Raw genomic sequence first — 26,789 nt, forward strand, 5'->3', positions numbered from 1 at the left:
CAGGTTGCCTTGTGGTACCTCTGTCTAAAGCTTGCCTTGGTGTGACCGTGTCTTCAGGTTGTCTTTGTGTAACTCTATCTTCAGGTTGTCTTGGTGTAACCCTGACATCAGGTTGTCTTGGTAAAACCCTGTCCTCAGGTTGCCTTGGTGTAACCCTGTCTTCAGGTTCTCTTGGTGTAAACCTGTCCTTCAGGTTGCCCTGGTGTAACCCTGTCCTCAGGTTGCCTTGGTGAAAATATGTCTTCAGGCTGCCTTGGGTGTAAATCTGTCTTCAGGTTGCCTTAGCGTAACTTTGTCTTCAGGTTCTCTTGGTGGAACCCTGTCTTCAGGTTGTCTTGGTGTAACCCTGTCCTCAGGTTGCTTTGGTGTTACCCAGTCTTCAGGTTCTCTTGGTGTAAACCTGTCTTCAGGTTGCCCTGGTGTAACGCTGTCCTCAGGTGCCTTGGTGAAAACATGTCTTCAGGCAGCCTTGGTGTAACTCTGTCTTCAGGTTGCCGTAACGTAACTTTGTCTTCAGGTTCTCTTGGTGGAACCCTGTCTTCAGGTTGCCTTGGTGTAACTCTGTCCTCACTTGGTCTTGGGGTAACTCTGTCTTCAGGTGCCGTGGTGTGACTCTGTCTTCAGGTTGCCTTGGTGTAACTCTGTCTTCAGGTTGCCTTGGTGAAACTCTGTACTCAGGTTGCCTTGGTGTTACTCTGTCTTCAGGTTGTCTTAGCGTAACTTTGTCTTCTGGTTTTCTTGTTGTAACACTGTATTCAGGTTGCATTGTGTAACTCTGTCTTCAGGTTGTCTTAGTGTAACTCTGTCCTCAGGCTGTCTTGGTGTAAACCTGTCTTCAGGTTGCCTTGTGGTACCTCTGTCTAAAGCTTGCCTTGGTGTGACCGTGTCTTCAGGTTGTCTTGGTGTAACTCTATCTTCAGGTTGTCTTGGTGTAACCCTGACATCAGGTTGTCTTGGTAAAAACCCTGTCCTCAGGTTGCCTTGGTGTAACCCTGTCTTCAGGTTCTCTTGGTGTAAACCTGTCTTCAGGTTGCCCTGGTGTAACTTTGTCGTCAGGTTGCCTTGGTGAAAATATGTCTTCAGGCTGCCTTGGTGTAACTCTGTCTTCAGGTTGCCTTAGCGTAACTCTGTCTTCAGGTTCTCTTGGTGGAACCCTGTCTTCAGGTTGCCTTGGTGTAACTCTGTCCTCACTTGGTCTTGGGGTAACTCTGTCTTCATGTTGCCGTGGTGTGACTCTGTCTTCAGGTTGCCTTGGTGTAACTCTGTCTTCAGGTAGCCTTGGTGAAACTCTGTACTCAGGTTGCCTTGGTGTTACTCTGTCTTCAGGTTGTCTTAGCGTAACTTTGTCTCCAACTTTGTCTTCTGGTTTTCTTGTTGTAACCCTGTCTTCAGGTTGCCTTGGTGTAACTCTGTCTTCAGGTTTCCTTGGTGTAACTCTGTCTTCAGGTTGCCTTGGTGTAATCCTGTCTTCAGTTTGCCTTGGTGTAACTCTGTCTTCAGGTTGCCAAGTGGATATAATTTTCTTTTGATGTTTGGTTGAAAATGATGTTGTAGCGGTTGATCTTTCAGTTGTTGTTATTACTTCTGAAAGAAAACAAAAGAAATAGGATATATATTATGTAATCGTGTGGTCCGTATTTGAGTTAATATGCGGTTTAAATAATGAATAAGTAGAACTGACGGTGTTATGCAAGCTGTCGTTAATAAAACCTTAGGGTATTGAAGAAAGAACAGCTTCATATTTTATGTCCCTTTACATATCAAGGGAATGTAATTTTTTGTTTCGTGGAAACATAAAGGATTTTAAAAAAAGAAACGCATCTCATATTGCTTGCAACGAAAATGAACACGAAATACCACAATATCTTTATCCTTAATTGTTGCTAAATGATCGTTCATTGAGTTAACTGTGAAAGGCTATACAAAAAAGAACACACACTGAAGAACAGCATAAAAACTATTGGCCTTACCCCCAAACACTGCAAATGACAGATCATCTTTGATTACATCAAGTTTGTTGAAACTAGGTGCCACGAATCTGTATCTGTTTACAGGGCTGCTCACGACTGAGTTCAACTCTTTGATTCCGCCAAGGCCAACACCAACACCGTAAATGGAAATTCCTGATCGCTTAGCAGATTTGGAAGCCGGTCTAACCCATTTCTGTAAGAGTTTGGACTGTCCAGCACTAACAAGAATGGCAGAGTTGGCAACATCTGGACGATCTCCATTTGGTCTGGTAAACATATTTCGCTTGACCGCCCTCAAGCCTCCTGCAATATTTGAATCTCCTGGTTCATATTTGATATTCTCAATGGCATTGAGTAGATCAACCTTTGACACGTATGTGTTAAGCTGGACGGGCATTGTTACCTTGTTATTAAACCTCAGCACGCCGACCCTCACTTTGCCACCGTTAATGTCTGCGTTTCTTAGAAAATCTGTCACAAAATCAATCTGCTTGCGGAATTCTAACTCGGAAACATAGCTGGATGAGTCCAACATAAATATTAAATCACGCTCAGCAGAGAGCAACATTGGTGGCTTGTCTTCAATGTCACTTGGAGTAACCCTGTCTTCAGGTTGCCTTGGTGTAACCCTCTCTTCAAGTTCTTTTGGCGTAACCCTGTCTTCAGGTTCTCTTGGTGTAACCCTGTCTTCAGGTTGCCTTGGTGTATCTCTGTCAATAGGTTGTCTTGGTGTAATTCTGTCCTCAGGTTGCCTTGGTGTAATTCTGTCTTCAGGATGCCTTGGTGTATCTCTGTCTTCAGGTTGTCTTGGTGTAATTCTGTCTTCAGGTTGCCTTGGTGTAACCCTGTATTCAGGTTCTCTTGGTGTAACCTTGTCTTCAGGTTGCTTTGGAGGAAGCCTGTCTTCAGGTTGTCTTGTTGTAACCCAATCTTCGGGTTCTCTTGTAGTAACCCTATCTTTAGGTTGCCTTGGTGTAAACCTGTCTTCAGGTTGCATGGGTGTAACCCTGTCTTCAGGTTTCCTTTGTGTAACCCTGTCTTCTAGTTGGGTTAGTGTAAGCCTGTCTTTAGGTTGCCTTGGTGTAATTGTGCCGTCAGGTTTCTTTGTGGTAACCCTGTCTTCAGGTTGCCTTAGTGTCACCTTGTCTTCAGGTTGACTTGGTGTAACTGTGTCTTCAGGTTGTTTTGGTTTACCTCTGTCTTCAGGTTGCCTTGGTGTAACCCTTTCTTCAGGTTGCCTTTCTGTAACCCTATCATCAGTTTGCGTTAGTGTAAACCTGTCTACAGGTTGCCTTGGTGTAACCCTGTCCTCAGGCTGTCTTTGTGAAACCCTGTCTTCAGGTTGCGTTGGTGTAAACTTGTCTTTGGGTTGCCTTGGTGTAAACCTGTCTACAGGTTGCCTTAGTGTAACTCTGTCTTTAGGTTGCCTTGGTGTAACTTTGTCTTCAGGTTGTCTTAGTGTAACTCTGTCCTCAGGCTTTCTTGGTGTAATCCTGTCTTCAGGTTGCCTTGGGGCAACTCTGTCTACGGGTTGTCTTTCTGTAACCCTGTCTTCAGATTGCCTTGGCGTAACTCTGTCTTCAGGTTGTCTTGGTGTAACCCTGACATCAGGTTGTCTTGGTGTAACCCTGTCCTCAGGTTGCTTTGGTGTTACCCAGTCTTCAGGTTCTCTTGGTGTAAACCTGTCTTCAGGTTGCCCTGGTTTAACGCTGTCCTCAGGTTGCCTTGGTGAAAACATGTCTTCAGGCTGCCTTGGTGTAACTCTGTCTTCAGGTTGCCGTAACGTAACTTTGTCTTCAGGTTCTCTTGGTGGAACCCTGTCTTCAGGTTGCCTTGGTGTAAATCTGTCCTCACTTGGTCTTGGGGTAACTCTGTCTTCAGGTTGCCGTGGTGTGACTCTGTCTTCAGGTTGCCTTGGTGTAACTCTGTCTTCAGGTTGCCTTGGTGAAACTCTGTACTCAGGTTGCCTTGGTGTTACTCTGTCTTCAGGTTGTCTTAGCGTAACTTTGTCTTCTGGTTTTCTTGTTGTAACACTGTATTCAGGTTGCATTGGTGTAACTCTGTCTTCAGGTTGTCTTAGTGTAACTCTGTCCTCAGGCTGTCTTGGTGTAAACCTGTCTTCAGGTTGCCTTGTGGTACCTCTGTCTAAAGCTTGCCTTGGAGTGACCGTGTCTTCAGGTTGTCTTTGTGTAACTCTATCTTCAGGTTGTCTTGGTGTAACCCTGACATCAGGTTGTCTTGGTAAAACCCTGTCCTCAGGTTGCCTTGGTGTAACCCTGTCTTCAGGTTCTCTTGGTGTAAACCTGTCTTCAGGTTGCCCTGGTGTAACCCTGTCCTCAGGTTGCCTTGGTGAAAATATGTCTTCAGGCTGCCTTGGTGTAAATCTGTCTTCAGGTTGCCTTAGCGTAACTTTGTCTTCAGGTTCTCTTGGTGGAACCCTGTCTTCAGGTTGCCTTGGTGTAACTCTGTCCTCACTTGGTCTTGGGGTAACCCTGTCTTCAGGTTGCCGTGGTGTGACTCTGTCTTCAGGTTGCCTTGGTGTAACTCTGTCTTCAGGTTGCCTTGGTGAAACTCTGTACTCAGGTTGCCTTGGTGTTACTCTGTCTTCAGGTTGTCTTAGCGTAACTTTGTCTCCAACTTTGTCTTTTGGTTTTCTTGTTGTAACCCTGTCTTCAGGTTGCCTTGGTGTAACTCTGTCTTCAGGTTTCCTTGGTGTAACTCTGTCTTCAGGTTGCCTTGGTGTAACCCTGTCTTCAGTTTGCCTTGGTGTAACTCTGTCTTCAGGTTGCCAAGTGGATATAATTTTCTTTTGAGGTTTGGTTAAAAATGATGTTGTAGCGGTTGATCTTTCAGTTGTTGTTATTACTTCTGAAAGAAAACAAAAGAAATAGGATATATATTATGTAATCGTGTGGTCCGTATTTGAGTTAATATGCGGTTTAAATAATGAATAAGTAGAACTGACGGTGTTATGCAAGCTGTCGTTAATAAAACCTTAGGGTATTGAAGAAAGAACAGTTTCATATTTTATGTCCCTTTACATATCAAGGGAATGTAATTTTTTGTTTCGTGGAAACATAAAGGATTTTAAAAAAAGAAACGCATCTCATATTGCTTGCAACGAAAATGAACACGAAATACCACAATATCTTTATCCTTAATTGTTGCTAAATGATCGTTCATTGAGTTAACTATGAAAGGCTATACAAAAAAGAACACACACTGAAGAACAGCATAAAAACTATTGGCCTTACCCCCAAACACTGCAAATGACAGATCATCTTTGATTACATCAAGTTTGTTGAAACTAGGTGCCACGAATCTGTATCTGTTTACAGGGCTGCTCACGACTGAGTTCAACTCTTTGATTCCGCCAAGGCCAACACCAACACCGTAAATGGAAATTCCTGATCGCTTAGCAGATTTGGAAGCCGGTCTAACCCATTTCTGTAAGAGTTTGGACTGTCCAGCACTAACAAGAATGGCAGAGTTGGCAACATCTGGACGATCTCCATTTGGTCTGGTAAACATATTTCGCTTGACCGCCCTCAAGCCTCCTGCAATATTTGAATCTCCTGGTTCATATTTGATATTCTCAATGGCATTGAGTAGATCAACCTTTGACACGTATGTGTTAAGCTGGACGGGCATTGTTACCTTGTTATTAAACCTCAGCACGCCGACCCTCACTTTGCCACCGTTAATGTCTGCGTTTCTTAGAAAATCTGTCACAAAATCAATCTGCTTGCGGAATTCTAACTCGGAAACATAGCTGGATGAGTCCAACATAAATATTAAATCACGCTCAGCAGAGAGCAACATTGGTGGCTTGTCTTCAATGTCACTTGGAGTAACCCTGTCTTCAGGTTGCCTTGGTGTAACCCTCTCTTCAAGTTCTTTTGGCGTAACCCTGTCTTCAGGTTCTCTTGGTGTAACCCTGTCTTCAGGTTGCCTTGGTGTATCTCTGTCAATAGGTTGTCTTGGTGTAATCCTGTCCTCAGGTTGCCTTGGTGTAATTCTGTCTTCAGGATGCCTTGGTGTATCTCTGTCTTCAGGTTGTCTTGGTGTAATTCTGTCTTCAGGTTGCCTTGGTGTAACCCTGTATTCAGGTTCTCTTGGTGTAACCTTGTCTTCAGGTTGCTTTGGAAGAAGCCTGTCTTCAGGTTGTCTTGTTGTAACCCAATCTTCGGGTTCTCTTGTAGTAACCCTATCTTTAGGTTGCCTTGGTGTAAACCTGTCTTCAGGTTGCATGGGTGTAACCCTGTCTTCAGGTTTTCTTTGTGTAACCCTGTCTTCTAGTTGGGTTAGTGTAAGCCTGTCTTTAGGTTGCCTTGGTGTAATTGTGCCGTCAGGTTTCTTTGTGGTAACCCTGTCTTCAGGTTGCCTTAGTGTCACTTTGTCTTCAGGTTGTCTTGGTGTAACTGTGTCTTCAGGTTGTTTTGGTTTACCTCTGTCTTCAGGTTGCCTTGGTGTAACCCTTTCTTCAGGTTGCCTTTCTGTAACCCTATCATCAGTTTGCGTTAGTGTAAACCTGTCTACAGGTTGCCTTGGTGTAACCCTGTCCTCAGGCTGTCTTTGTGTAACCCTGTCTTCAGGTTGCGTTGGTGTAAACTTGTCTTTGGGTTGCCTTGGTGTAAACCTGTCTACAGGTTGCCTTGGTGTAACTCTGTCTTTAGGTTGCCTTGGTGTAACTTTGTCTTCAGGTTGTCTTAGTGTAACTCTGTCCTCAGGCTTTCTTGGTGTAATCCTGTCTTCAGGTTGCCTTGGGGCAACTCTGTCTACGGGTTGTCTTTCTGTAACCCTGTCTTCAGATTGCCTTGGCGTAACTCTGTCTTCAGGTTGTCTTGGTGTAACCCTGACATCAGGTTGTCTTGGTGTAACCCTGTCCTCAGGTTGCTTTGGTGTTACCCAGTCTTCAGGTTCTCTTGGTGTAAACCTGTCTTCAGGTTGCCCTGGTGTAACGCTGTCCTCAGGTTGCCTTGGTGAAAACATGTCTTCAGGCTGCCTTGGTGTAACTCTGTCTTCAGGTTGCCGTAACGTAACTTTGTCTTCAGGTTCTCTTGGTGGAACCCTGTCTTCAGGTTGCCTTGGTGTAAATCTGTCCTCACTTGGTCTTGGGGTAACTCTGTCTTCAGGTTGCCGTGGTGTGACTCTGTCTTCAGGTTGCCTTGGTGTAACTCTGTCTTCAGGTTGCCTTGGTGAAACTCTGTACTCAGGTTGCCTTGGTGTTACTCTGTCTTCAGGTTGTCTTAGCGTAACTTTGTCTTCTGGTTTTCTTGTTGTAACACTGTATTCAGGTTGCATTGGTGTAACTCTGTCTTCAGGTTGTCTTAGTGTAACTCTGTCCTCAGGCTGTCTTGGTGTAAACCTGTCTTCAGGTTGCCTTGTGGTACCTCTGTCTAAAGCTTGCCTTGGTGTGACCGTGTCTTCAGGTTGTCTTTGTGTAACTCTATCTTCAGGTTGTCTTGGTGTAGCCCTGACATCAGGTTGTCTTGGTAAAACCCTGTCCTCAGGTTGCCTTGGTGTAACCCTGTCTTCAGGTTCTCTTGGTGTAAACCTGTCTTCAGGTTGCCCTGGTGTAACCCTGTCCTCAGGTTGCCTTGGTGAAAATATGTCTTCAGGCTGCCTTGGTGTAAATCTGTCTTCAGGTTGCCTTAGCGTAACTTTGTCTTCAGGTTCTCTTGGTGGAACCCTGTCTTCAGGTTGCCTTGGTGTAACTCTGTCCTCACTTGGTCTTGGGGTAACCCTGTCCTCAGGTTGCCGTGGTGTGACTCTGTCTTCAGGTTGCCTTGGTGTAACTCTGTCTTCGGGTTGCCTTGGTGAAACTCTGTACTCCGGTTGCCTTGGTGTTACTCTGTCTTCAGGTTGTGTTAGCGTAACTTTGTCTCCAACTTTGTCTTCTGGTTTTCTTGTTGTAACCCTGTCTTCAGGTTGCCTTGGTGTAACTCTGTCTTCAGGTTGCCTTGGTGTAATCCTGTCTTCAGTTTGTCTTGGTGTAACTCTGTCTTCAGGTTGCCAAGTGGATATAATTTTCTTTTGAGGTTTGGTTGAAAATGATGTTTTAGCGGTTGATCTTTCAGTTGTTGTTATTACTTCTGAAAGAAAACAAAAGAAATAGGATATATATTATGTAATCGTGTGGTCCGTATTTGAGTTAATATGCGGTTTAAATAATGAATAAGTAGAACTGACGGTGTTATGCAAGCTGTCGTTAATAAAACCTTAGGGTATTGAAGAAAGAACAGTTTCATATTTTATGTCCCTTTACATATCAAGGGAATGTAATTTTTTGTTTCGTGGAAACATAAAGGATTTTAAACAATGAAACGCATCTCATATTGCTTGCAACGAAAATGAACACGAAATACCACAATATCTTTATCCTTAATTGTTGCTAAATGATCGTTCATTGAGTTAACTGTGAAAGGCTATACAAAAAAGAACACACACTGAAGAACAGCATAAAAACTATTGGCCTTACCCCCAAACACTGCAAATGACAGATCATCTTTGATTACATCAAGTTTGTTGAAACTAGGTGCCACGAATCTGTATCTGTTTACAGGGCTGCTCACGACTGAGTTCAACTCTTTGATTCCGCCAAGGCCAACACCAACACCGTAAATGGAAATTCCTGATCGCTTAGCAGATTTGGAAGCCGGTCTAACCCATTTCTGTAAGAGTTTGGACTGTCCAGCACTAACAAGAATGGCAGAGTTGGCAACATCTGGACGATCTCCATTTGGTCTGGTAAACATATTTCGCTTGACCGCCCTCAAGCCTCCTGCAATATTTGAATCTCCTGGTTCATATTTGATATTCTCAATGGCATTGAGTAGATCAACCTTTGACACGTATGTGTTAAGCTGGACGGGCATTGTTACCTTGTTATTAAACCTCAGCACGCCGACCCTCACTTTGCCACCGTTAATGTCTGCGTTTCTTAGAAAATCTGTCACAAAATCAATCTGCTTGCGGAATTCTAACTCGGAAACATAGCTGGATGAGTCCAACATAAATATTAAATCACGCTCAGCAGAGAGCAACATTGGTGGCTTGTCTTCAATGTCACTTGGAGTAACCCTGTCTTCAGGTTGCCTTGGTGTAACCCTCTCTTCAAGTTCTTTTGGCGTAACCCTGTCTTCAGGTTCTCTTGGTGTAACCCTGTCTTCAGGTTGCCTTGGTGTATCTCTGTCAATAGGTTGTCTTGGTGTAATTCTGTCCTCAGGTTGCCTTGGTGTAATTCTGTCTTCAGGATGCCTTGGTGTATCTCTGTCTTCAGGTTGTCTTGGTGTAATTCTGTCTTCAGGTTGCCTTGGTGTAACCCTGTATTCAGGTTCTCTTGGTGTAACCTTGTCTTCAGGTTGCTTTGGAGGAAGCCTGTCTTCAGGTTGTCTTGTTGTAACCCAATCTTCGGGTTCTCTTGTAGTAACCCTATCTTTAGGTTGCCTTGGTGTAAACCTGTCTTCAGGTTGCATGGGTGTAACCCTGTCTTCAGGTTTTCTTTGTGTAACCCTGTCTTCTAGTTGGGTTAGTGTAAGCCTGTCTTTAGGTTGCCTTGGTGTAATTGTGCCGTCAGGTTTCTTTGTGGTAACCCTGTCTTCAGGTTGCCTTAGTGTCACTTTGTCTTCAGGTTGTCTTGGTGTAACTGTGTCTTCAGGTTGTTTTGGTTTACCTCTGTCTTCAGGTTGCCTTGGTGTAACCCTTTCTTCAGGTTGCCTTTCTGTAACCCTATCATCAGTTTGCGTTAGTGTAAACCTGTCTACAGGTTGCCTTGGTGTAACCCTGTCCTCAGGCTGTCTTTGTGTAACCCTGTCTTCAGGTTGCATTGGTGTAAACTTGTCTTTGGGTTGCCTTGGTGTAAACCTGTCTACAGGTTGCCTTGGTGTAACTCTGTCTTTAGGTTGCCTTGGTGTAACTTTGTCTTCAGGTTGTCTTAGTGTAACTCTGTCCTCAGGCTTTCTTGGTGTAATCCTGTCTTCAGGTTGCCTTGGGGCAACTCTGTCTACGGGTTGTCTTTCTGTAACCCTGTCTTCAGATTGCCTTGGCGTAACTCTGTCTTCAGGTTGTCTTGGTGTAACCCTGACATCAGGTTGTCTTGGTGTAACCCTGTCCTCAGGTTGCTTTGGTGTTACCCAGTCTTCAGGTTCTCTTGGTGTAAACCTGTCTTCAGGTTGCCCTGGTGTAACGCTGTCCTCAGGTTGCCTTGGTGAAAACATGTCTTCAGGCAGCCTTGGTGTAACTCTGTCTTCAGGTTGCCGTAACGTAACTTTGTCTTCAGGTTCTCTTGGTGGAACCCTGTCTTCAGGTTGCCTTAGTGTAACTCTGTCCTCACTTGGCCTTGGGGTAACTCTGTCTTCAGGTTGCCGTGGTGTGACTCTGTCTTCAGGTTGCCTTGGTGTAACTCTGTCTTCAGGTTGCCTTGGTGAAACTCTGTACTCAGGTTGCCTTGGTGTTACTCTGTCTTCAGGTTGTCTTAGCGTAACTTTGTCTTCTGGTTTTCTTGTTGTAACACTGTATTCAGGTTGCATTGGTGTAACTCTGTCTTCAGGTTGTCTTAGTGTAACTCTGTCCTCAGGCTGTCTTGGTGTAAACCTGTCTTCAGGTTGCCTTGTGGTACCTCTGTCTAAAGCTTGCCTTGGTGTGACCGTGTCTTCAGGTTGTCTTTGTGTAACTCTATCTTCAGGTTGTCTTGGTGTAACCCTGACATCAGGTTGTCTTGGTAAAACCCTGTCCTCAGGTTGCCTTGGTGTAACCCTGTCTTCAGGTTCTCTTGGTGTAAACCTGTCTTCAGGTTGCCCTGGTGTAACCCTGTCCTCAGGTTGCCTTGGTGAAAATATGTCTTCAGGCTGCCTTGGTGTAACTCTGTCTTCAGGTTGCCTTAGCGTAACTCTGTCTTCAGGTTCTCTTGGTGGAACCCTGTCTTCAGGTTGCCTTGGTGTAACTCTGTCCTCACTTGGTCTTGGGGTAACTCTGTCTTCAGGTTGCCGTGGTGTGACTCTGTCTTCAGGTTGCCTTGGTGTAACTCTGTCTTCAGGTTGCCTTGGTGAAACTCTGTACTCAGGTTGCCTTGGTGTTACTCTGTCTTCAGGTTGTCTTAGCGTAACTTTGTCTCCAACTTTGTCTTCTGGTTTTCTTGTTGTAACCCTGTCTTCAGGTTGCCTTGGTGTAACTCTGTCTTCAGGTTTCCTTGGTGTAACTCTGTCTTCAGGTTGCCTTGGTGTAATCCTGTCTTCAGTTTGCCTTGGTGTAACTCTGTCTTCAGGTTGCCAAGTGGATATAATTTTCTTTTGAGGTTTGGTTGAAAATGATGTTGTAGCGGTTGATCTTTCAGTTGTTGTTATTACTTCTGAAAGAAAACAAAAGAAATAGGATATATATTATGTAATCGTGTGGTCCGTATTTGAGTTAATATGCGGTTTAAATAATGAATAAGTAGAACTGACGGTGTTATGCAAGCTGTCGTTAATAAAACCTTAGGGTATTGAAGAAAGAACAGCTTCATATTTTATGTCCCTTTACATATCAAGGGAATGTAATTTTTTGTTTCGTGGAAACATAAAGGATTTTAAAAAAAGAAACGCATCTCATATTGCTTGCAACGAAAATGAACACGAAATACCACAATATCTTTATCCTTAATTGTTGCTAAATGATCGTTCATTGAGTTAACTGTGAAAGGCTATACAAAAAAGAACACACACTGAAGAACAGCATAAAAACTATTGGCCTTACCCCCAAACACTGCAAATGACAGATCATCTTTGATTACATCAAGTTTGTTGAAACTAGGTGCCACGAATCTGTATCTGTTTACAGGGCTGCTCACGACTGAGTTCAACTCTTTGATTCCGCCAAGGCCAACACCAACACCGTAAATGGAAATTCCTGATCGCTTAGCAGATTTGGAAGCCGGTCTAACCCATTTCTGTAAGAGTTTGGACTGTCCAGCACTAACAAGAATGGCAGAGTTGGCAACATCTGGACGATCTCCATTTGGTCTGGTAAACATATTTCGCTTGACCGCCCTCAAGCCTCCTGCAATATTTGAATCTCCTGGTTCATATTTGATATTCTCAATGGCATTGAGTAGATCAACCTTTGACACGTATGTGTTAAGCTGGACGGGCATTGTTACCTTGTTATTAAACCTCAGCACGCCGACCCTCACTTTGCCACCGTTAATGTCTGCGTTTCTTAGAAAATCTGTCACAAAATCAATCTGCTTGCGGAATTCTAACTCGGAAACATAGCTGGATGAGTCCAACATAAATATTAAATCACGCTCAGCAGAGAGCAACATTGGTGGCTTGTCTTCAATGTCACTTGGAGTAACCCTGTCTTCAGGTTGCCTTGGTGTAACCCTCTCTTCAAGTTCTTTTGGCGTAACCCTGCCTTCAGGTTCTCTTGGTGTAACCCTGTCTTCAGAACGCCTTGGTGTATCTCTGTCAATAGGTTGTCTTGGTGTAATTCTGTCCTCAGGTTGCCTTGGTGTAATTCTGTCTTCAGGATGCCTTGGTGTATCTCTGTCTTCAGGTTGTCTTGGTGTAATTCTGTCTTCAGGTTGCCTTGGTGTAACCCTGTATTCAGGTTCTCTTGGTGTAACCTTGTCTTCAGGTTGCTTTGGAGGAAGCCTGTCTTCAGGTTGTCTTGTTGTAACCCAATCTTCGGGTTCTCTTGTAGTAACCCTATCTTTAGGTTGCCTTGGTGTAAACCTGTCTTCAGGTTGCATGGGTGTAACCCTGTCTTCAGGTTTCCTTTGTGTAACCCTGTCTTCTAGTTGGGTTAGTGTAAGCCTGTCTTTAGGTTGCCTTGGTGTAATTGTGCCGTCAGGTTTCTTTGTGGTAACCCTGTCTTCAGGTTGCCTTAGTGTCACTTTGTCTTCAGGTTGACTTGGTGTAACTGTGTCTTCAGGTTGTTTTGGTTTACCTCTGTCTTCAGGTTGCCTTGGTGTAACCCTTTCTTCAGGTTGCCTTTCTGTAACCCTATCATCAGTTTGCGTTAGTGTAAACCTGTCTACAGGTTGCCTTGGTGTAACCCTGTCCTCAGGCTGTCTTAGTGTAACCCTGTCTTCAGGTTGCGTTGGTGTAAACTTGTCTTTGGGTTGCCTTGGTGTAAACCTGTCTACAGGTTGCCTTGGTGTAATTCTGTCTTTAGGTTGCCTTAGTGTAACTTTGTCTTCAGGTTGTCTTAGTGTAACTCTGTCCTCAGGCTTTCTTGGTTTAAACCTATCTTCAGGTTGCCTTGGGGCAACTCTGTCTACGGGTTGTCTTTCTGTAACCCTGTCTTCAGATTGCCTTGGCGTAACTCTGTCTTCAGGTTGTCTTGGTGTAACCCTGACATCAGGTTGTCTTGGTGTAACCCTGTCCTCAGGTTGCCTTGGTGTTACCCAGTCTTCAGGTTCTCTTGGTGTAAACCTGTCTTCAGTTTGCCGTGGTGTAACTCTATCCTCAGGTTGCCGTGGTGTAACTCTGTCTTCAGGTTGCCTTGGTGTAACCCTGTCTTTAGGTTGCCTTGATGTAAACTTGTCCTCAGGTTGCCTAGGGGTAACTCTGTCTTTAGGTTGCCTTAGCGTAACTTTGTCTTCAGGTTCTCTTGGTGGAACTCTGTCTTCAGGTTGCCTTGGTGTAACTCTGTCTTTAAGTTGCCTTGGTGAAACTGTGTCCTCAGGTTGCCTTGGTGTTACTGTGTCTTCAGTCTGTCTTGGTGTAACCCTGTCCTCATGTTGCGCTGGGGTAATCCTGTCATCAGGTTGTCTTGGTGTAAGTTTGTCGTCAGGTTGCTTTGTTGTAAGCTTGTCCTCAGGTTGTCTTGGTGTAACCCTGTCTTCATGTTGTCTTGGTGTAACCCTGTCTTCAGGTTGTCTTGGTGTAGGCCTGTCTTTAGGTTGCCTTGGTGTAAGGGTGATTGTAGTTTGTTTTGGTGTAACCCTGTCCTCAGTTGTTCTTGGTGTAACCCTGTCCTTAGGTTGTCTTGGTGTAACCCTGTCATCAGGTTGTCTTGGTGTAGCCTTGTCCTTAGGTTGCCTTGTTGTAACCCTATCTTCAGGCTGTCTGGGTGTAACCCTGCGTTCAGTCTGTTTTGGAGTAACCCTGTCCTTAGGTTGTTTGCTTGTAGCTCTGTCTTCAGGCTCTCTGGGTGTAATCTTTTCTTGGGGCTGTCTTGGTGTAATCTTATCTGGTTTGGGTTTTCTCTGGTGTGGCTGTGTAGGTGTAAAAATTACACTCTTAGGTGTAGACGGCGGCACTCCCCTTGGTGGCTTGGTTGGGGCATGACTTGGAGTGATGGTTTCTGCATTAAAAATAAATGTAAGATTTGTAATACTACATTCAGAACAAAATACAGACGCAACTAAGATGATCAGCTCTCTGGAGTAGATTTTTCTCAACGCAGCAAATCTTTATTTTGCACTCACAGAAGCAAATTTAGGGAAAAGCAGATTTTGGGGACACTAAATAGGATTTCTATGTAATAACATTGGTTGCTTTGTTTAGCCACTGAATTTTGTATGCATTGAGCAGACTTATGTTTGTACGGAATCATTTTTACAGTTATCATGGAAATGCATGTCAAGGAAACTTGTCCAAATGTGATGGGCTAAATTTAGCTCATTCTAACTGCAGAACATAACTCCTTGAGGCCAGCAAATATAGGGTATTACACATAGTCTTAAACTTTAAAGGATTGTAGAAATGCGAGGTTAAATATTGAGTGTAAATGTGTAAGTAAAGGTGAAAAAAAACAAGGTAAGCAGAGGTATTTTTGATTTTTTGGGGACATCTACTCTCATGTACTTTCAATGGCCATTGATTCATGTTTTCAGTGATAAATATGGAATTTCTGTACAAGACGTCAGTGGGGAAACATGGCCGCTGTAGCAGAAATCATGGGGTCGGTCAAGCAAAATTGTATTAGTTTCTCTGTCCTGCCCTAATAGTTGTTTTGATGGCCTTCATAAACTAGGTCACTCGTCTAGCTAATTGAGTGTAGGTTTAACGCCTGAGATCTGGAAATTTTACCTTCTAACGTGAAGATCAAAAGGGTATTTGTACCCCCACACATGTTAATGCCTGTTGTAAACTAAATATGAAGAACAAAAGAAAACATCACATGTCAGGAAAATATAATTAAAGACGTACAGCATAGATAAAAAAAAAACAAAGCAGCGACGACAATGTGATAACTGGCTTTTTCTTCAAAATGACTAGACACACGATTGACTTATGTAACCAATGGTTACGTAGTTTCTACTTACCACTGAAGACAGCCAGACGTAAGTCGTCTAGAATGTAGTCGAACGAATCGAAATCCTTTACTGAATAACGGTGTTGTTCGATGGGAGAGTTGACGATGCTGTCCACTTCTAACGTATCGGCCATACCAACAGCAACACCATACAAAGAAATGCCCCTTCTTCGAGCAGCTTGAGCCGACTTTGCCAACCAGGTAGGGTTAACAGTTGAACGCCCGCCAGTAATTAACACGGCAGCGTCGGGCACACCTCTTCGGTCACCATTTCTGATTGTGAACATGTCTTTTGTAAGTGCTCTGAACCCACCAGCCATGTTCGACTCACCAGGATCGTACCGGATACGCCTAATCTTGTTTAGCAAATCCCGCTTGCTCTGATAAGAGTTCATATGAATTGGAGATACAGTTTTGTCGCTAAATCGAACAATTCCAAGACGAACTTTGCCATCGTTGATATCCAAAGGCTCAATGAAGTCTTCAACAAATCTTAGTGCTTTTCTAAAGTCAACCCTGGACACGCTGGAGGAAGAATCCAGAACAAAGGCTATGTCAATCTCTTTATCAAATTCTGGCCGTGGAATACTCGTCAAGGCTACTCTTTCGAAGTCAGGACGACTTGGCGTAGATAGGCGATCGACTTCTTCTGGCATAACATCCCCATCTATATCTCCGGACGAAACATCATCAGTATCATCTCCTGTCACGGTTTCAGGAGTTCTGGTACGAGGTTCAACTGGAGAAAGCGTTCTACTTCTATAAGGCCACTCGGTCCTGATAGGCCTCGATACTTTGCTTTCTTCGTCTGGTTCCCCGGAATATGTCCTCCATTCAGGGCCATCAGATGTTTCCGGGACGGTTGGAAGTGAGCTCTCTAATGTTGGCAGGGTTATAATGTCCAATATTCCAGTTGGTGTTGGAAGAGTGGGACCATACTCATCTTCCCCAGTCAAAAACCGCTGGGCGGTTGTTGATGTTGTGGGAATCGTTGTTTGGCGCTCCGTTGTTCCTATCGTTGTCCGCCTGGCTGTTCACGTCAAAATCCGAAACAGAGAGATTAGTGATCGTGACTAGCATTTTGTAACAGAATGTATACATTATAAGGAATGTATTATCAGGAAAAAACACTTCAAAACTCGTGTGTATTATGTAGTAGTGCAGAACGAAACCAAATAACTGAAAAAATATTCATCAATACTAATCTGCCTAAGGATATTGTCCGACATACGCACACCAGTTGTAAACTGAAGCCGAGCGTTGCACGTAAATAATCGCATGGCCTGTGTTGAAAACAGTTGAAATACCATGCCCTTTGGTGTACAAAAAATATATCGGTGGGCATAAAAATGGGCCGTACTTTGATGCTGCATTGCTCCATTATCCTTTGTTCAAACCCTTTCAAACTTTAGACATTCAAATGGTAGGATTTTGTTAATATACTGACCAATTTTTAAGGTCATAGTTTGAGTAGTCTGTACACAGGATTAAAATGAAAACATAGCCTCAAAAACGCACGTTCCGGTGACCCACATTGCATCACCTGTCAGGTGTCATGAATAGAGCGCGTGTTGCACCTGCGTAACACGCGTCAATCAAGTGTCGCCTGGAAAAATTGTAGGGTTCTGGTGCCAGAGGAAACCCTTCTGCCAGATAGGCACAAGTTTTACTTAATCAAGATGGTTTTCTCTGCAGCGGACAGGGATGTGATCGCCTTTTCCAGTAAAACAAGGTAGAACATCATTTTGAAATGTCCGGAACGTGCGTTTTTGACTATTTTGATTTTGGTCCCATGAACAGAAATCTTAAACGATGAAATTGAAATTTGGCCTGTATATATAGGACATAATGGCTTTTGAGTGTGTAAACTTGTAGAAGCTGACGTAAGAGGGATTCGGAGATATTGAGTGTCAAAGTACGACCCATTTTTTATGGCCACCCGATATATATTATAAATATTGATGTAAGTCTTTACCCTTGGTTGTCCACACTTTTGCGGATGTCGATGATCTACGGAACAAGACAGTAGTTCTCCTGTATCTTCTTGTTCTCTGTGTTGATGTTTCTCGGGCAGTTGATGTTGTCGGTGGAGAGGTGCTGGTAGTTGTGGATGCTTCCGTTGTTAATGTTGTCGTCGTTGTTGTTGTTGTTGTTGTTGTAGGCGGCGGCGTTGGTGTTGTTGTTGTAGGCGGCGGCTTGGTAGTTGCCTCAGTCGGGGGATACGTAGGTTCGACATATCGCTCTAAAATAAAGGACAAACAATAACTAACTAATAACATAATGGAAAAGTATTTAACACACTTAAAATTAAAGAAAAAGTGAAAATGAGGTTCTGGTAATGTTATCGCCAAAGACTGTCATATATAAAAAAAGGACACGCATTAGTAAGTTTAAAATACATCGTACATTATATTAATATTTTATGCCATTCTTTCAGTCAACATGTTCAGCGTCTTCATAACATAGGAAAATTTCTTCGAGCGAGAGGATAGCCAAAGGGAAATAACTATTCTCAACAAGTGAAGGGAATGGAAGAGAATTGCTCTCTGCTTTTTGAAAATAAAGCCACGTTCATAATAAATTAGTGTTCTCGATAAAAGTGATCTTTTTCATACAGTAAGGCTGCTTCCAGTTATTGCAGTCTTAACCGCTGCTTTAAAGTTTGGGTAAACTCAAGGCTGTTTCAACGGTATCAGAACAATGGGAATCAATTGATGTTCAGACCTTCTTTATACTATGCCTAACTTCACAATTAGACTCTGTATCATGTTGGAAAATTTAATAGGTTTTGTGTATAATGCCTTTGATTCGAGTGAGCATGCTCGGCGAATGTATGGTGTTATTTTAACAAAAAACATTTATTTCGCAATTAATTAACCATTTTAATATGTAGGCTCTGAAGATTCCTTGTATTGTTTAGACCAAAAGCTTGACTGTAGACAAACGTTTAGGGTAAAATTTCCAAATCATGAATTCAGTATTCAAAGAAAACGGCATTTTGTGATGTTACGATCGCACATGTGTTAGCCCCGCTGGTTAAACATCTTCTTTATTCAGCGTTGTTCTCTATGTATTGAATGTTTTTTTTCACCCAATACTTCTTCAGGTTTTAAGCACAGTATGCTGGTGTGCGGATCACCCAATACGCCCAATATGTATAGATTTCTTACTCTACACTAGGAAGCGTATCAACCCGTTTAAATTTTCTAGAACACAGGACAAAAAACACAGAATCACAAAACACACAAAACACTTTAAACAAGAGATTGCCAAAATCAGAACCTCCAACCCGTCATAGTCAATGAGTTTGGGTAAACCATATGGCGTTAAGGCGTTTTAACACTTCTAAAGTAAATGGGAGAAATGTTCTTAAATGTACATAGAGGTTTCTGACGTTTGCAGTCCAACTTAAAGAATAATGCCTTGCCTGGTTGTAAAAGCACAACATAAACATCCTCACCTGTATGAAATTACATGTTTTCTTCCATTGTTTGAAACAGGGGCTGACAGAGACTAATACAGGCAGTAGAACCCAAACACCAAAATACTTAACCTCTTAAAATGACACAATACCGATTATGTTTTTTAAGTAATAGTAAGAATGAATTATATTGCTGCTACAAACAGAATTATTCTGTTTTTCCAAAATATTAACTTGATGGTGTAACAGGCTATTGTGTTGTCATTAACATAAAATCATGGGGCCATAACATAAGCTAAAACATAGCACTCAGAAAACATAATAGTATATTCAATTTAACAGATTAGTTTTTACATTGTACTGCTTATAATAAATGGCAAAAAATGTTTGGATTATCACCACACGATTGTGGCATACTACACTGATTAAAGCATACAGTATTCATGGATTTGACAGTGTAGTTTATGTAGCGGTCGGTGCACAAATAACAAAATTACATTTACGTATCTAACGTGTCCTTTATAACAAACTTCAAGTACTTTGACCTTCATGCCAGAAATATGTCTTATAGTGTTTAATGGGCCATAGTAGCAGCTGACAATGCGCCATCTTGTCATAAGTAACGTATATGTAAAATACGACAGAACATACATTTTTATAACTACCAAACTTTAGACAACGTTAGCTGTCGGGCTGATAGCATTTAATGGACCACACTAGCCGTGAGGATGCGTCACTTTGCCATGAGATAAACCTGCTTTTTCACGCCATCTTACCTCCGAATACGGCCCAAATCAGAGGCTCCTTGACCGTATCCAACGAAAAGAAATCCGGGGCTAAAACTCGATGGCTACGAATCGGTTGGCTGACAACATAGTTCAGCTCCCTTGTGCTGTTTAATCCGACACCGACGCCGTAGATGGTAACACCTTGGCGACGAGTAGCCCTGGCCGAAAGGACTGTCCATTTCTTGTTGATGTCCGATTCCCCACCGGCGATAAGAATCACAGCATTCGGGACATCGTATCGGTCACCACGGTGGGGCACGAACATGTAGTTTCGGATTGAGCGAAGTGATCCGGCGATGTTCAGTTTCCCTGGCATGTGCGGTATCTCTCGGATCGCTTTGAATAGCTCGGTTTTGTTCAGGAAAAAGTTCAGATTTATCACCATAACCTCACTGGTACTGACTCCTAAGACGCCAACTCTGACCTTCCCGCCGTCGATGTCGGCTGGCTCTAGAAAGTCTACCACAAACTCTAGCATTGCTTTGAACTCCTCGTTGGACACGCAGTGCGACGAATCCAGCAAAAACACCAAGTCTCGCCGTGCCTTCAGCAGATTGGCTGAAAATGGCAAAGTAGAGCAACAATGCAGGAGCCCTACACCAGTAACTTTGTTTAAATTTTTATAATTGTATAGAATTTTATGACCCAATGTGTATAAGGAATTTTTTACACAGCATTCGGCAATAGTTAACATTGATGGAAGATTTGATGGACGATATGTTCTGTCTTGCAACATTCTAAAGAAATTTTCGAGATCATTTTTATTAAATAATGGTGTCCATCAAATCAAGATTCACGTTATGTGAATTACTTGAATTGCCTATTGTTTTATAAGTGGCCAACGGGAATGAAGTGCTAAATTTGGGAAAGTATTGCGTTAACCAAGCAAAAAAGACGCACAACATCCATGCTGGTTTAGAAAATTATTATTTAGCTCATGAGTGCTTTAGTACAGGGTAAAGCTCCTTCATATATGCTCGGAAAGCTGTTTCCAGCCAACACTGCCAACCGCCAAGCAAAGCCTCGGCAGCGGTACCATTCATTACAAAGGCGCATGTGCCAAGTCATTCTCTGCTGCGAACACCAGTGCTGCATACAGGCTTGTTTCGTGTGACAGCTCAACTAAAATTACAGACAGCCTGTGTCCTCATGTAAAGACATAACCGAATTCCATTATCTTAAACATCATGCGGAAACTACATGGGCTCATATTCATAAAGTCTACTGACACCAACAGATTTCATAAAAAGTGAGAACTTCAAGCTGAACAAAACTTGCAAAATCTTTGCTGTTACTTTTGTATTTTGAGTTCCCTAATAAATTTATATCGGCGTCTTTAACACGTCACTGACTATTCAAATTGAAGTATTCGCTGTTTATATCTTATGAATATTGGCCCGAATTCACAACAACCATTCCTCTGTTAATACAGATCATCAATGTGTGTAACATGAACAGCAAAGCAAAGGTGCAGGTGCATATTATACGTGTAGACTACCACATCACCGTTGACCAGTACATTGTTTGGCTTGACTGACGTTAGCACCGTACTTTCACTTACACGACGGCGGTCAGTTTTCATAAGTGGGAGAAAAAGGAACCGCAAATTATTGATAGAGCCCATTGCAAAATATTATAAAAGGAAATTCTCAAACCTTGGAATAGAAATTTTTATAGCTTGTAGGTTGTTGTAAGTTGAGAACAAGTCGTGGGATACTATAAATTTAAATTCGTCCTTGAGAATCAATGATTGCCTCAAAAAAGTAACTTTCTAACAGTTAAATTTCATTTGGTATAAATATGTTTTAAACACATGGGGAATTAAGTATGGGGAAACAATGTATAATCAGCCACAGATCATCTTTTTACACTATTTCCTAACATTTACAAGGTTCTTTCACGCCTCAAGTGAAAATATACCCTGTGCGTTAAACATATCAACAATTCATCGTAAGTTAAGACAAGAGATGAGTTTAGGTTATTAAATGTAATGGAAATAAAAAATAAAAAAATAATAATAAATGAAATTAAACGAACAAGCAGAACCCAAATTCGTATCAAGCGAAAATCGTTTTTGAAATCCCTTTTTTGCAGTAAACTACATAGTGACAACCTCCATATTATAACTGTAAATCCTCAAACACAAACAAAACACTGGGCGCTTGTGAAAATGTTTGGGTTGGGCGGCATATTATTAAATGGTAAATATTCCTCATATTGCAACGGCCACGTTCTAGTTATGTGACCAAGTCTTATTCACACATATCCAGATTTCTCTGCGCATCACAAACGGGTAGATTCCTAGTCACGTGACTAATAACAGCTACAGTGCTCAGAGACAATCAACAACAATAACAACCAGTACAACAATAACAGACAACAAACAACATTCTGCGGACAACATCAAAAGCCCACCTAAACGGAAACGTTCCAAAAAAAAAAAACATTTAAGGGGGATTTATTTATTTATCTGATTTGCGTTTTACGCCGCACTGAAGAATATTTCATTCATACGACGGTGGCCAGCATTAAAATGGGAGGTAACCGGGCAGAGCCCTCGAAGAACTCACGACCATCTACAGGTTACTACCAGGCCTTCCCAAGTACAGGAAGAAAAGAAGCCAGCATGAGATGGACTAGAACTAACAGCCACGGCATTGGTGAGAGGTACTTGGGTAATTTCGCCACACTGGCACGCTAACCACCTAATGATGGATTGAACAGCCATGAGTTATAATTTAAAATCATATAACTTGTGTCCAATGTCTGTGTAACTCTACACCACTGAAGATGTGATATACATGTTGTACAGATTTTTTTCCTCTGTGTAGAGATATATATGGATAATTTTAAGATTTCAGTCGTGAACAAGAGCATAGCGGCCAAACCAACAGCGTCGTGCAAAAAAAGCTGGGAGTGCGTCAGGAAAACTTTGTTCATTCGGAAGCTGCAGCGAGAGTTGATACTTACGTGGCAGTGGAGGTCGAGGGGTTTCTGTTGGAAGGATTTGTAATGTCTCAGAAAATAATGCGAACGTACGATATTATGTGTGTAGAGTGTCTTCCTTTTTAGATAGGTGATGCCTCAGAATTAAAACAATACACACTGCAAGATTTCTGTTACCAGTAAGCCATTGAAATGACGTTGTATGTGGTCTGATATTGACGTCCTTAACTAGTGACATGTAAACCCATTTAATACATTTAATCGTTACTTGTCAGGCCTTTGCGAAATGGAGTTGGCACTGTTAAGTTAACCTCTTTCTGAATGGTAGAATTTATGGAAGCATGTTGCGAACAACATTTCCCAGGGCTACAAATTTTACCGTTATTTTTAAACTTGTTATGTAACACAAATTCTATGATATGAACGCGTATGTTGGGTAATATTAAAATAGATATATTTGGCAGTTTGCTTTGCTTTCGAGAGCAAGGGGTTCCATCATTTGGTTTTTGTCACAAGCAGATACCTACAAAACATTGTTACCTGTGGAGTTCCCCAGATATTCCTAAAGAGTGTGCCCGGTTGGCATACTCATATAACCAGATCCCAAACAAACTAATCCAACAGCTTCACCTATATTCATTAAACTTACCTTTTATAGTGGTGCGTATGGTCGTTGTGGTGGTTGGAGCTCTGGTTGTTGTGGTGGTTGGTGCTCTGGTCGTTGTGGTGGTTGGAGCTCTAGTAGTTGTGGTTGTAGGAGCCCGTGTTGTGGTTGTAGGAGTTAGCGTCGTTGTTGCTGGAGCCCGTGTCGTTGTGGTTGTGACGGGAGCCCATGTTGTTGTAGGAGCCCGTCTGGTAAAAGGCAGTTTGCTTATTACAGGAGAATGTGTCGACAGTGTTTCCGTTGTAGAAGATTGTGTTGTCCTGGGTCTACGGGTGCGCCTCGTAGTTCGTACAGGCGAAGGCTGTTCCTCTGGGAAAGGCGTGGGAGTAATTCGCTCAGGTTCAACTGAAAAGTTCCAAATGGTCAGAATAACGCTGATGTGATATACTTGGAATAGAGCATCATTCTAGCACAGTGTTGTATGCAGCGGAGATGGTTTGGCTACGCAGCTTTGGTTGATTTATTGATTTATTTATTTCATGGAATTTTACGCCCTACTCATGAATATTTCCCTTATACAACGGCGGCGAACAATACAACAGGAAGAAACCGGGGACAGCCCTGAGGAAACCCACGACCAACCGCAGGGTGTTGAAAGGCCTTCCGACGTATGACCAGAGAAATAATCAGCATGAACTGGACTTAGCTCACAGCGATCGGATTGGTAAGAGGCTTCTGGGTCGTTGTGCTGAGCTGCCACGCCAATCAGCAGGATACGGAGGTCAGTTGTTGGCTGATTGACTACATCTTAACGTCATGGTAAAAGTTTTTCAGCTGTATATCTGTGGCAACATGTACGGTTAGAGGAAATATGAATAAACCACTGGACTACGGCAAGTAACTAAAAAACTTTTCTACGTGAGACACAGATAACCACGCATAGTGGATGTTCATTGCCTGTGCCACATTGCTAAAAGGCGAACAATTAAGAAAAACTGCATGTAAGGCCAGATAGCCGGTCCTGTGCTCGTTGCAGACAAACTTACTCCCACACAGCACCCAAGGACAAATGGGCAGAATGAGAATCACGAAAATTCCGCCCGAAACTAAAGCAGCACCTCATGTGTCAGAGTGATTGAAACACAAACATCTTACCCGCATGAAAAGCTCCCCTTCCACCCACCCAGCAGCCTCAACACTCACCTCTACCCCCACCCCAGTCACGCACAGAGTTTCTAAAGCAGGGGAATATGCCCAAATCATTTAAGTGTCCTGCATTATTCACCCTAAAATCATACGCTCGATTAATAACAAACAGAATAGGTATGATTTGAAAGAAAAAATAAGTGAATTTCCAGGAGAGGTCTAGACATGCAACAAGGTCAATATTCAAAATTTAATATTTATTCTAAACGTACATGTTTTATGACCATGGCTGTTAAAAGAGAAAACAACATAAAAATGATTTCATAGTGAGATGAAAGAGCGTCAAAACGTATTTGCCAGTCTGGTATTTAACATGCTTTTCGAATTTTTTTTCAGAGAGAAAGGTTTTTGAAAGTATTTTTGCATAGTGGGTATTTGAAACCACCTCTTGGTATATATATTCTTTGCATAATAATGATCTAATTAAGGGTGTGGTTGATGTCTAATAAATTTATTTTAATGTGAGTTTGTTGTTTATATCCAAACACATACATTTAATCTGCATTTAATAATATTTATGAAAATATTACAGACATAAATATAATCGAAATCCAGGTTGATCACATTTGTTAGTCATGAAAATTTGTTAAGTACAAGGTTAATCGCAAAGCGCGTATGGAAAGACCAAATTGTAGGACAAATATATTTATTAAACGTTTGCTACATCCACATTTATAACGTTATTACGCAAGCACTATACCAAAAGGGGGTCCCAAATACCCACTATATAAAAATATTATAAGTGTGTTTTCCTATTAAAATACTGAAGACCACACTTATGACTAACTTTTCCCACACTTTCATCTGAAATTTATGCAGTTATGTAGCTTTATGCTGATGCAATCTTAAAGGTTTCTCTATCTTTAAACTAAGATAAGAAGATGCTTTAAATTCGCCAAACATAAATTTATCCGAATCTAAATCTCACATAAAATAGTGTTACCTGCATCTGTGGCAAACACTATTCTGTCTGTGACCTCCTCTTCATCTGAAACACAGAGAGTCAACGAAATGGTTTTTGTTACTATGCTACATAAATAGGCTAAATCGGACTTTAAGGTTGAATCTTGGTGTCCTGCTTAATTTGATTGATCTTTTATGTATCTATTTATTTATTTATCTATTTATTTATTTTATTTACAGGCTTATGCTATTCATTTGCATGATTTCTTATCTCGTTTGACGTAATTTTATGCATCTTTAATTTATTCCCACTAGAGTACTTGACTTATTCAAAAAATGTTCTATAGCTTGCGCAGATGGTAATAAAGCCTTCTACATCATTACAGAGTCTTTTAAGTTCTCTAAATGTTCACAACAAAGCTTATATTGCTAGTATATCAACCATTCTGATTGGTTAAAGTTTCACTTCTCCATCCAACACACGTGTAGAGGAGAGTTGTGGTTACTTCGGGAACGCCCATTATGATTGACGGCTGGTATATAATTTTCTGATTCCGCCAGCTAGAGCCAATTTTAGCGCCAAGTAATTATAGAACACGGCTACTGGATTTAACGTTATCTCGAACAGAAAGAGTACTTACCTGGCTGTAATGTTATGCTCGGTTCAGCTGACGGAATTGGTTTGGATTCTGCAAATAAAAGAAAAACAGAGCATACAAGTCAATGTGCTGTTGTATAACATTGCTGCATATAGGTGCAGAGTTCAAATTATTTAAACTAATAACTAATAACCAACTACTATAGGCACTATAGAAGACTGACAACATATTACAATTTTACCAAAATAATTCACGCAAGCTTTTTACCAAGGGTTTAACATGTAAGTATACTGAATTACTCTCTGGTTCCTGAAATATGCTGCACAGAGTGGGACATTGGCGTCGTTTTCTAGCATATCGTCAGTGATTTTGAAATCAAAATCGCTGGTGCAAATGTACGAGGCTTACAATGTACAATGCCGGTCATACTTGTGAGTGGTTATCTTCAGATACTAAAGCTCAGACTAAATCACCGACCTTCCAGAGCTACTAGTCAATTAAGTCGGCCTAAAGCCTATGTCGAACCAATGACAGCTGGATTTGAAAATGCCATTTCCTTGGTAACGTGTTGATTCGGTTGGATGGATTAAACCAGCGATGGTTCGAGAAATCACTGATGACGGACACGTGTTCTTGCAGCATGCGCAATATTCAATGTATAAAGATTCATTTGGAAGCTTGGAAATTGTTTACGAAATAAAGAAAATAATGTATGCCTTAACTAAAAGGTGATATATAACTGTGTTCAGAAATATTTTAAATTATTTTACATTCTTTCTATAATGATAAATAATCATACCATAGATGACACAAAAATTATTTTAAAGATGAGTGAGTAGAAAAAATTAGAATGATTCTAAGCAAATGCAGGACGGATGCCTTTCCTGAAAAATTACTTATTTACTTCGACAAATAACGAAAATTTTTTCCACGAATGTTATGTAATGTCCCCTTCACCTATATGTGGTCCGAAAGCCTCACCATACTCTTTATCTCTTGCAACTGCTTTTCATAGCCCGGAGAGTAAACTAAAATAATTTGGAGGCTATTGCGCTTGGACTGGTATAATTGTTGACATTTCACTTCAAACAAATGCCCATCTTCGCT

At 41.9% G+C, this 26,789-nt stretch overlaps 2 protein-coding genes across 2 annotated transcripts; both read right to left on the reverse strand.

The window, feature by feature from the left end:
* Positions 1-943: 943 nt before the first annotated feature.
* On the reverse strand, positions 944-5,938 carry LOC135464477 (titin-like). The gene is made up of 4 exons (XM_064741902.1): positions 5,225-5,938; positions 4,733-4,838; positions 1,971-4,651; positions 944-1,584 (listed from the first exon to the last, which is right to left on the reverse strand). Exons 1-4 carry the CDS (start codon positions 5,790-5,792, stop codon positions 944-946), a joined length of 3,996 nt encoding a protein of 1,331 aa, XP_064597972.1. The 5' UTR covers positions 5,793-5,938.
* Positions 5,938-25,769, reverse strand: LOC135464478 (titin-like). Its single transcript, XM_064741903.1, has 9 exons — positions 25,725-25,769; positions 25,124-25,168; positions 23,020-23,379; positions 17,191-17,457; positions 15,226-16,245; positions 11,706-14,261; positions 8,452-11,319; positions 6,096-8,065; positions 5,938-5,961 (listed from the first exon to the last, which is right to left on the reverse strand). Exons 5-9 carry the CDS (start codon positions 15,869-15,871, stop codon positions 5,938-5,940), a joined length of 8,064 nt encoding a protein of 2,687 aa, XP_064597973.1. The 5' UTR covers positions 15,872-16,245; positions 17,191-17,457; positions 23,020-23,379; positions 25,124-25,168; positions 25,725-25,769.
* Positions 25,770-26,789: the final 1,020 nt, after the last annotated feature.

Source organism: Liolophura sinensis, chromosome 4 (assembly GCF_032854445.1).
Source record: "Liolophura sinensis isolate JHLJ2023 chromosome 4, CUHK_Ljap_v2, whole genome shotgun sequence".
Taxonomy (NCBI): Eukaryota; Metazoa; Mollusca; class Polyplacophora; order Chitonida; family Chitonidae; genus Liolophura; species Liolophura sinensis.